The sequence below is a fragment of the Oryzias melastigma genome, linkage group LG3 (assembly GCF_002922805.2).
Source record: "Oryzias melastigma strain HK-1 linkage group LG3, ASM292280v2, whole genome shotgun sequence".
In the NCBI taxonomy this organism is placed as follows: Eukaryota; Metazoa; Chordata; class Actinopteri; order Beloniformes; family Adrianichthyidae; genus Oryzias; species Oryzias melastigma.
The window spans coordinates 11,629,212-11,639,749 of NC_050514.1; the positions used below are offsets into that span (position 1 = coordinate 11,629,212).

The 10,538-nt window shown below is 35.4% G+C and overlaps 2 protein-coding genes across 5 annotated transcripts in view; both read left to right on the top strand.

The window, feature by feature from the left end:
* Positions 1–1,991, top strand: part of pir (pirin) — a 13,695-nt gene extending 11,704 nt beyond the window's left edge. Inside the window, exons 9-11 of one of the 2 annotated variants that reach the window (XM_024294755.2) lie at positions 894–960; positions 1,139–1,267; positions 1,501–1,991. In XM_024294755.2, the coding sequence (XP_024150523.1) occupies positions 894–960; positions 1,139–1,257 (186 nt within the window). In that variant the 3' untranslated portion in view covers positions 1,258–1,267; positions 1,501–1,991. Of the gene's footprint in view, positions 1–893; positions 961–1,138 lie in introns of both variants that reach the window. The other variant, XM_024294754.2, reaches the window with a different exon arrangement.
* Positions 1,992–2,030: 39 nt separating this feature from the next.
* The window catches only part of vegfd (vascular endothelial growth factor D), a 9,996-nt gene continuing 1,488 nt past the window's right edge, over positions 2,031–10,538 (top strand). The window contains exons 1-7 of one of the 3 annotated variants that reach the window (XM_024295771.2): positions 2,031–3,090; positions 6,881–7,097; positions 7,175–7,295; positions 7,369–7,438; positions 7,521–7,648; positions 7,742–7,857; positions 10,175–10,340. In XM_024295771.2, coding sequence (XP_024151539.1) covers positions 2,986–3,090; positions 6,881–7,097; positions 7,175–7,295; positions 7,369–7,438; positions 7,521–7,648; positions 7,742–7,857; positions 10,175–10,340 — 923 coding nt within the window. In that variant the 5' untranslated portion in view covers positions 2,031–2,985. Of the gene's footprint in view, positions 3,091–6,880; positions 7,098–7,174; positions 7,296–7,368; positions 7,439–7,520; positions 7,649–7,741; positions 7,858–10,174; positions 10,341–10,538 lie in introns of those variants that run through there. The other 2 variants (XM_024295777.2, XM_024295775.2) reach the window with 2 other exon arrangements.

A 10,538-nucleotide genomic window follows, 5' to 3' on the forward strand; every position in this document is an offset into this window, starting at 1 on the left:
TCACATATTTGGAGTTTTCAAACACCAGTTGTGAAACAAGAGTTTCTTTATACATTTTCTTGAATTTATGGATGTTTGAACATTGTTTGAGCTCATTACTTAACTTGTTCCAGAGTTAAGTGCCTCACACAGAAACACAGAAACGTTTCTTTGTGGTTCTTATCAATCTGACCTTGAAGTTCTTACATCCTCTCAGTTTGTATCCTCCTTCATTTTCTAAGAACGGTTTTTGGATATTGGATGGTAATGTTTTCCCACCAGCTCTGAATAAAATTTGCATGGTGTAAAAATCCTCAAGGTCATATTTTTAAAAGTCTGGATTGATAAAATTGTTAGTGTGATCAAGATGGCTGACTTTATGTACAATTCTAATGGCTTGTTTTTGACTCAAAAAGGGAAGATGAGGATGATGTGGATGTTGTGTTTTGACCCAAATACAGGTACATTAGCTTTAAGAAAACCGATTTGTTTCTTCTCTGTTACAAAGATTAACTATAAATACAGATGAACAAAATATACATTTTCTAAGTTAAATAAACAACCAATTAGACAAATTTAGTTTCTGTGTGCAAGAACTTGCACAAAAATATGATATTCATTTTTTTGTCAGAATTATACTCAGATCAGAATCTTCTTGAAACTCTAAATCCTTCTCAAACCATGTTTGCTCTCACAATAATATCTGAATTTATAGCACTTCAACTTTTAAACTTAAAAAGTGAATTATTTTATTTCAAAATCTCTCGTGCATGACCCAAGCCTCAGTACATTTGTGGCGTTATTCATCCTTTCTATTGCTATGACTATTTTTGTAATATGTGATTTCTTTTTCTAACCAAATGTGTTAACTTAGCATGCAAATCAAAATAAAATCTTTTCATTCCTGTTCTCAGGGTTCTGAAGATTCCCACTTTGTGCTGATTGCTGGAGAACCCATCAAGGAGCCTGTAGTTCAGCACGGTACTGCACGTCTTTAGATAATAATTATGGCCCCTAGTGGAGCACTTAAGGACTGTATGGACCACAATGCATTTTGCATGTGTTTATTATTATTTTTACTAGTAACTGAAAACAAAAACTTTTCTGAAATGTTGGTATGTATAAATTCATCTCTATCTCTGTTGTGTCTGCTCCTCAGGTCCGTTTGTAATGACTTCAAAGGAGGAGATCTCCCAGGCGATGACGGACTACCGCGCCGGGACCAATGGCTTTGAAAGGGCTTTGAACTGGAGGTCAAAAATAGGAAGTTCTTTATGAACATTTTAAGGTCAAAAATGTTATTCATCTTCATTTTAATGATCACAAAAATCTTTGTTTGGTTTGCGTTTTTTTTACATGAAATATTAACTAAAATATGGGTAATTTTGATTGAAAGTTTGGTTTGTTAAAGGTGAAGCATGTAGTGAGTTCCAATCTTTTATTTATTAGTTTTAGTGTTTTATTGATCTTCCATCATCATTTTCCTGTTTGGCTTTAAATATACAGTTTTCTTTTTTGCAGATTATTTCCTTCCTCTGTGCTGCTTCAATGATCAACCCGGTTGATTATGATCACTCTAATCATTGTTTGGTAATTATTCTTGGGGTTTATTTATTTATATTTTGCTTTTATTTAAGTTTTCCATAAGCTAAGGGTAAAAAAAAATTATTGACAAAGCACTGATGCTGCACTCTGGTGGCTGTAGCTATACTCATATAACTAATGGACAGTACTCAAAACAAAGAAAAGCCTTTTTTCATAAACCTTTTGACTCTTCAGTGTACCAGGTTTCATATTGTTTTGGGTCCTAAATAAAAGCTGGAAGTAGAGTTTTCTGTCGAGAGGTATTTTTAGAACTTAAAAAAATAACCATAGCAACAGAGGAGTGATGTTTCTACACAGACAGATGCCTCCGAGATGTCTATTTTATATAAATATGTATACACACCTTTTCTATATATGACAATCACTTTGCACTGCTTTATTTAAATAAAATTGTCATTTGTTTTGGGTTCTTGCCTCCTTCATATGTGCTTATTTCTCCACACAGCTTTATTTTTAGGATTGGTTTGGGAAAAGGTGAGAAGTTAACAAATATACATGTATATATATTAGAATATTATCATTTTTAGAAATATCGATTGGATTTTAAACGATTTACATTATAAATTGTGTTTTTCAAATGAAAAATTGATTTAAAGCTGTTGAATACAGTTTGTGATGAATTTGATGAAAAGAAACTGAAAGTTTTTTTTTTCTTTTTCCAAAGTAATTTACATCTTCAAAGGATGTGGGTGGGGTGACTGTGAGGCAGGGGTGGTGCTGGCATCCAGTCCCCCCTGACATGTAACAGACGTCTGGATCACATTTAAAACACGTGTTCCTGTTCTAACTCTGTTAGTTTAGATGACCTCAGAGGAACGGAGGCTGTTAGAGGATTCAGTGGGATGGGGAGTCACATAGAGGAAAAGAAGAAACGAGTAAATCAAAAGTTAACATGCAGCTTTTAAATGCTTTTAAAATTAGCATGCAATTTTTAAATTCTAAAAATTATACCCTGAAAAACAAAAAATTGGTTTTTTTAATTAACTAAAATAAGTTTTGACCAATCATACACAAAAGTGGGCTCTGAAATGTAAAAAAACAACTCTGAAGTGTTGTAAGAAACAAAGTTTAAACAGTCCTGACTGTTGTTTTTCTGAGGTGATTTTACTGGGCTCATCGTTTAACTGGACGGCTGATTTACTGCACCAACGCGTGAGGAGAGAGTGTTTTAAAGCCACCTCTCCATTTGGCTGGTGGGTGTCTGTCGCTGTGACAGGTCACATCTGACTCAGACTCAACAGGGCTGTGCGTCTGGAAGATCAAGAGTTTGCACATACCTGCTCGGGGAGGACAGAGTGTGTGGTCTGACGGACTCACTTGGTCTGGAAAACAGATTCAGAGAGGCAGCAGCCAGTTTGGAGAGCTTTCACAGCAGCACTTTGAGACAACAGCAGTGAGAGGATGAGGATGAAACCGACTCTTTGCAGAGCCTCTTTTTTGGTGACTTTGCTTGTGGAGCTCTGCTGGATTAATACGGGACACAGCATGCACAGGAAGGGAAGTGAGGTACGTGTTAGGCTTTCGATCTTTCATTCTGAATTATTGTTTCTATGGAAGCAAAACATTTTAGTGTTTTTTTGTTGCCTCTTAAACTTTATGCTTGACAGCTGTTGCCTTTGCAGAGCTCCCACCCGACCGCATGTTGTTGCTTAATCCAAAATAAATGTTTTAGATGTCATTCTTTTCTTAAATTTACATATTAAGTTTTCAACTTTATTTAAAGTGCCTTTATGTTTGTTTGTGTGTGTTTTTTTCCAGCTTTTTCCTTCTCTGGTTCTCATTAGAAAGCTGTGGCAGATGCTGGGAAAAAGAAACTTTCCCAACTTCTGTTGTAGTTTCTCTGATTTAAGTGGAGGCATTCGGCCGCTCCACCCTCTGTTTTATAAGAAACTGACACATTTCTGGGCTTTGATCATTACTGCCTTCAGGACACATGTTTAGAACTGTTGGTTTGCTGACTTTTTAAAAGGTTTTCCTGACCTGGGCTGATCTTGGGATTTGAACAAAACCACAACTGCTTTATAGCTTACTCATTTGAAGCTTTTCTACTATAATATCAATCATAAAATAATAATAATAATAGTTATGGCTTTGATTTCTTTTGTTTCTTGTTGAAAATAATCCTGAAATGTACTTTTTCAGTATTATATTCTAGTGTACGTCACTGTAGGAACTCCTGCGATACGTTTACATGAGTTTTTATGGTTTTTCCTCACATTACTGAATCACAGGGAATCTGTAAAGAGAAGGCATGCAAGGATAACTTTATGCAACACTACAACATTTAAAGCAATTTAATATCTGCAACTACAACAATGAGTTTAAAGCATTTAGGAAAAAGTGTTAGTCAGGAAAACCCTTCATGGAACTGGGCCTAAACTGTTTACTGCAGATCACATTTTGGGCATTACTTCACAATCTTCCCACGACATCTCGGCGGAATCTTTGCTAATTCCTCCTGAAGGAAACAGTGGAGTTGATTCAAGTTTACAGGCCTTACTCCCACTAATTTAATACAAAATTTCAATCAGAGTATTGAGATAATACTTCCTGAACTTTCTCCTTCTTGCTCCGAAAATCACATTGGCTAATATGAAGGTATGGGAAGAAAAAAAAATATATATATATAGAGAGAGAGAGAGAGAGAGAGAGAGAGAGAAAGAGAGAGAAAGAGAGAGAGAGAGAGAGCTGCAAGAGTAATACTTGGGTTTACTCATAAACTGGACATACAATTGTGTTCAATGAAAACATGAAAACACATTAATGTGATTCAAGAAAGCATTATTTTCTCCATCGCTGTGATTAATATTGAGATTTAAAAAAACACATCATGTGTCCATTTCATACGAAAATTGATGTATTCCCAAAGGGTTCACATATATTCCCTTCCCACGATATCTTTTTTACATATTTATTCAGTGGGTTCAATACAAGAACGTTTGTGTTGATTAATGTATAGAAACGGATAAAAAAAACGTGTCAGTGCCTCTCTTTATAAAAGAAAGTTCATAACTGTCGAGGAAATAACTAGAAACTGGCAATAATATTAATAAAATGTATCAAAGGCTCTCCAAAATGTTGTGTTTTTGGTCATGATCCTGTGTGAAAACACATTACTTCTAACTGTTACTAAGTTCTCACACACTGGGGAGCACATCCCTCTCCAGAATATTATAATAATGTTGAGATTTCCTTGTATCCACATAAACTCAAAAGAGCCAAAGACAGATGCACAAGAGTAGCCCAGACCATAATCCATCCTCCCCCGTGTAATAGAGGAGGTTGTTTTTCCGTAACGTTGATTTTTGCATCTGTGAGCATTGTGTCAATGTTGCAAAACATCAGTTGTTTTGTTTCATTTTTCCAAAAGGTAATTACCACAAACGCTTTGTGGTTTTTATTATAAATGACTTTTTTTTAACCCTTTCATGCCTAAATTATTTCCCCAAAAAATTATTCTTCTACATTGTTTCTATTCAAGGTGATGCTAAATGAAGTGGAGTCCTGTATTAAATGGTACATTGCAAAATAGCAACATGAAAGGGTTAGATTTTACTTTTTGATGTTCTTCATTTGTATCTATGAGATCAACTGTACCTCAAACAGTATTCTGATCCAACACTGATGGACCTCAACCATGGAGTCCACCTTTATTGTTTTTAGTTCCAAGCTCTTTGGTTAAATCTAATATCCATCTCTTAAAATGTTCCCTCAGTTTTTTTGTTGTTTCAATGTTCAACTGTTTACAGTCCATAATATGTGTTCACAGGAACATCATGCTGCTTGGAGATTAGAAAAAATGATCATAATATTCAAAACACCTGTGATGATGATCAGAGGACAAACTTGACCACATCCTCACATCATTCCAGACATTTCCTGGGTCTCATCAATTTTGCCAAGACATTTATTTTATATTTTTTTTGAATAATTTATAAAACAGAAATTCAAACTCAAAGTCTGACATTTTTTTCATGTTTTCATTCACTATTAGTTTTGTCAGTTTTAGATTACTTCAGGGTAGGGGCACCAATATTATTATTATATTTGAATTATCTTTGTAACCCCTGCAGGAAATAAACTCTATTTATAATATTGACTCTTCCGTATCTTGCCGGTGTGATAATGGTGGAAGCTTTCCCTTTTCTTCTTATTTCGAACAAAATTATTGAAAATCAATTTTTTTTTTTGTTTTTGTCTAATCGGACATGATTTCTTCTGGAAATTGTAACCTGTTTGTTATTTAAAAGCTGAGAGGGAAATTGTCTGTAGTCAGAAGAAAAGAACCAGACTCTGTGAAAGAGACCACCTGCCTGACTCAACTCAAAGAGAAAAAAACAGAACAAAACAGGGACATCTGTTTGGAGACCAAAAAGAGACAAGGCATTGGAAGATGAGCTTGACAGTTGAAGGCTCATGACCCAGTTTGGAAATTCTAGGAACAATCAGGAAAGCTATAGACTCTCCAATAGTGGTGTGTTTGGCACATTTAAAATAAGATAAAGCTTTTTCATTTCAAGCTTCAAAAGATTGTAGAATAATCAATTATATATTTATGGAGGCTTTTCAGATTGTTTTTAAGAAATATGCTGTAAAGTGGACTTAACATCGATAGTATGGACTTGTTTCTCTGCAACATTAAGAATCAACATGTTTAGATGTCAGTTCTGTTTAATGTAATTCCACTAAAAAAAAAAATAGTTTTTTGTGACTTACCTGGGTGAAACCATATCTGCTCACAGTTGTACGTATTGAATCCATTTCTTTCCTTCCCGTTGGAGATATAACAGACAGGAAATTGTTAGAAAGGTTTTTCTAAACTTGACAGTGTATTTGGATTTTTGTGACCCCTGACCCTAACTGTGTGTGGGCTCATCCCTGCTGGGATAACAACTGTTTCGTTTGTCAGTCTTGAAGCAGACTGCCATGCTGACAGATGCTTGTCAGTCAGGAGTAGTGTGAATACAGCCAAGAAGAAGCCATATGGTTTTGTCTTCTGAGTCACAGCAAACTAGGGTTTTATTATTGCAGTCCAACACGGATGCAAAAGGGAACAAAAATGCTCCATGGAGATACTTCTTCATGGAAGATGATTTTTGTTGTTGGAAATCAAATAATCAAATGAAGAAAATTATTATTTAGTGTTAAAATTGTTGTCTTTTCCCATTTTTCCTTTTTACTGTCTTTGTATCATCAACAGAAAATCTTTTCTGAAGAATTGATTTGTGTCTACACAATGAATCCTTAGAAATCCTGCATTAAAAAATGACATTTTTTTTGTTCCCTGTGATCCCAGCAAGCAGTGAAGCAGTGGGAGAGGGAAGTGCGCTCCTGTTCCAGCCTGGATGAACTTCTGCGGCTCACAGACTTCCCTGACTGGAAGCTGTGGAAGTGTCGATTGAAACTGCAGCCTCCAGAGAACCCAGCAGAGGCGCTTTCTTCTCCGCTTTCAGTGGGATCACACCGCTCCACTCGCTATGCCGCCGAGTCCTACAGCCTGGAGATACTAAAAGGTTGAAGAAGACAACAAGTCTTTCATGCGTTGCTCAACTCTTTAGGTCCTTAATGCATCTTGTGTTTTCTTCATAAGCCATAGATGAGGAGTGGCAGCGTACTCAGTGCATGCCCAGGGAGGCATGTGTTGATGTGGCCAAAGAGCTGGGAACTGACCCCTCCATCTTCTTTAAGCCGCCCTGTGTGTCTGTGCACAGGTGTGTTTACAGCAATGTACTAATTTTACAGTGTAAATCTTAATTTTATAATAGTTTGTAAATGTGGTTTCAGGTGTAGTGGCTGCTGCAATCAAGAAGGCCTAACCTGCAAGAACACAACGACTGTTTATGTGAATAAAACTGTGGGTGGCATCAACTGAAAACTTTAACAGTTAATTTAAAGTTTAGTGTTGGAGTAGCTATGTGTGCATTTGTGCATTTCAGATCTTCAGTGTCATTCCTTTCAAGTTCATACCAGAACCGGTGCTCGTTAGAGTGGCGAACCACACCGAGTGCAGGTGCATGGAGCCCGCAATAATACGACGTCACGCTCAACCTCAAAGGAGCAGTGAGTGAGTCCAAGAGCTCTGCCTGTTTGTTCCTGTCGTGAATGTGGAGTGACTCCTTTGATTGATCTATTTCTGATGCTTTTGTTTGCTTGGCAGCTGCTTTCCCTTCAGCAGGCTGCCGGAGGCGGAGGACTCCAAGAGGCTGTGTGCCACCGGGTTCATTTGGGATTGTTCGACTGAAAGGTGTATACCGTATCCTTCTAGCGCACCAGGTGTGTTTATGCACACATGTGGGAATAAAAAAAGAGGCATTTGTTGCACTTTTACAATTTTAGTAGTTAGGTCCAAAAATTGTCTAAATTAGGGGATCTGTAACCTTCAACACTTCAAGAGCTATTCCGGTCGAATTCTCACTGACAACAACCAAAACCCTTTAATTTTATATTTCACTCTTTAGAAAAATAAAACACTAATTTTTATTTACGCTAGTGTTACTATTATGATATATATATAATTAAACTGTTGCTTTTTGGCATATATAAAACTTAAGCATAAAGAGAAAACAGACTTTTTTTAAATCAAAATATGAAATAGTTTATAACTTTTGACATAAAAATATCAAAAGTGCCACATAGGATCATCTCAATACAGCAAATTTATTTATTTTTTATTTTTTTTATTTACACATTTAAACTGAAGTAGGAGGATAAACCCCTAGAGATGGAACATCTCGTTTTCAATGGACTTGTAGATAGTGAAATGTCAGCAGTGATTAAAAAAAACACACACATACCCTTTATTTGTGGTGTATTTAAGCCAGAAATATGGAAATCTAACAAACCAAACTGAAATCAGAGCTAATTAACTGACCCTTATCATATTTGTCAAAACAAAGGTGCATCTTAAAGTTTCAAGCGTTGCTCAAAAATAGAAATTCCACCTTACAATCGGTGTGTCATGTCTCTGGTTATGCTTACTGGCCACCAATTGATTTTCTAAGACTAACAGCATTCAAAAATATCTTGAAATGCTTTGGTATGACTTCAGACACTTTTTGTCCTTTAACTGTTTGTGAACAAGTTGAAAGTCAGAGTTAGTTATTTCACTTTTTTTTCTTTACCACTTGCTTACTTTTTCATTTAAAAAGCCTTTAAAATCTCAGGTTGCAGATCTAAATACTATTACTTATGATATTGTATACATGATTAAAACATTAAATATTTAATACAAATTAAGCCTAATAATAGACCGGAGGAAACAATCCTTTTTTGTGACAATCTTGTAAAATTTCAACTATTTTTTTTCTCCTAAGTACTTTTTCAGTTTATTATTGTATTTTCTGTGCAGCTCTATTATTATTTTGCTGCAGAAGATGAATATTTTTTGCAGTCTGAGCTTGTAAAATTATATGTCTGCCACATGAAACAACTGACAGATGCAATTCCACCACCAAGAACTTAAACTGCATTTGAGGATGTCAGTGTTTACCTGCTTCCTCCATAAAATCCAATCATGCATGGAGATTAAGAAAAATACCTTTTTTTAAATAACTGAAACTATTTTTATGGATGTTCTTTGTGTTGCTGTTATACATCAACTTGATAAAACTTTTTTTTTTTAGCTCAAATGCAGTTCCATTTATTCCTGCCAATTTCAAACAACGGTGACGGTCCAGCTAATCAAACAGCGGTTGATTGGTGTGATGGGTTATTGTGGTACAAATGGGCCTAAACCTTTTCCACATAATTGTTTGGCATCAGTTGCTTCCAATAGTCTTTTCTCATTGTGTTAAAGCTTGACCCTGATATATTAAAAGTAAAATGCATTTGTTCATTACAATAATGTCCTTAATTTTGCCTCAAAATAAAAGGCAGCACGATTGCAAAACAACAATTATTCCAATAATAGGCTTTGGTTTTTGTTAAAATAGGTTCAATTCAGGCAATAAAGGGAATGCTAGAGGTTAGAATAGAGTGAGATAGAACACAGTGAGGTTCACTGATACTTAAGTTAAAAAAAAGTCTCTAAAATGAATGCATTTGAAATTATGCACATGCATACCGTCATACGGAAACTATGGACGTTTTTTGGAGCCATAATTCAAAGGATTATGCAATTCTCATTTCACTTACAATTTGATCATGAAATTTGAAATTGCATTTTTCAATTGGCAATTAAATATGCACAATTGAATTGAGAATTGCAAAATACTATAAATTCTGGCTAAAAAAAACTTCCATAGGAAATAGGAAATAGTAAATTTATTATTCCATGAGGTAAATTTACTGTATTAGGGAACACATGACTGCTGCTTAATGTCTAAATCTATTTAAAAATGCTAACTTTGAGATTTTTGTTTTTAAATGCTGTAAGTTTTTCTCATATATTTTAGTGTCCAAATCTTGTAAAAGTAGAGTTGTAGAATTTAGAGTTTTGTTTTCAAGACAACCTTTTTACCCGTTTCTGATTTTTTTTTTTTTTTTTGTGGAAAAAAGTGAACAAATGTGAAGCGTTTTTATTTCTAAATGTTTTGATGCAGAAAATCTGTCCTTAACAGTGAAACAAAAAGTCTTCTCGTGTCTGTTCCAGAGCCTGCCCTCAGCTCGTGGATGCCAGATTGTGAAATAGACGTGGAACACTGCGGGTGTCTTCCCAGACCAAAGCCCATTCTCCAGCCCAGACAAATCTATCACTGTCAGCTGAACTCCTCCATCTGTGCCAGCAGGCACCAACGTTTTGATAAGGCCTCATGCAGGTCAGTTAATCCAAACTGGGATAATCTCTTATTTTATTATCGATGATTTCCTACAGAGCATCCATATGAACTCAAGAATTGTAGATTAGCATTGGTTTAACGCTTTTACACTGGAGCTCCAGTGTTTATGTTCTTTGATTTATCATATTTTTTTATTATTATTAGCACAATCAACATAATTCTAACAGATTTTGAAGA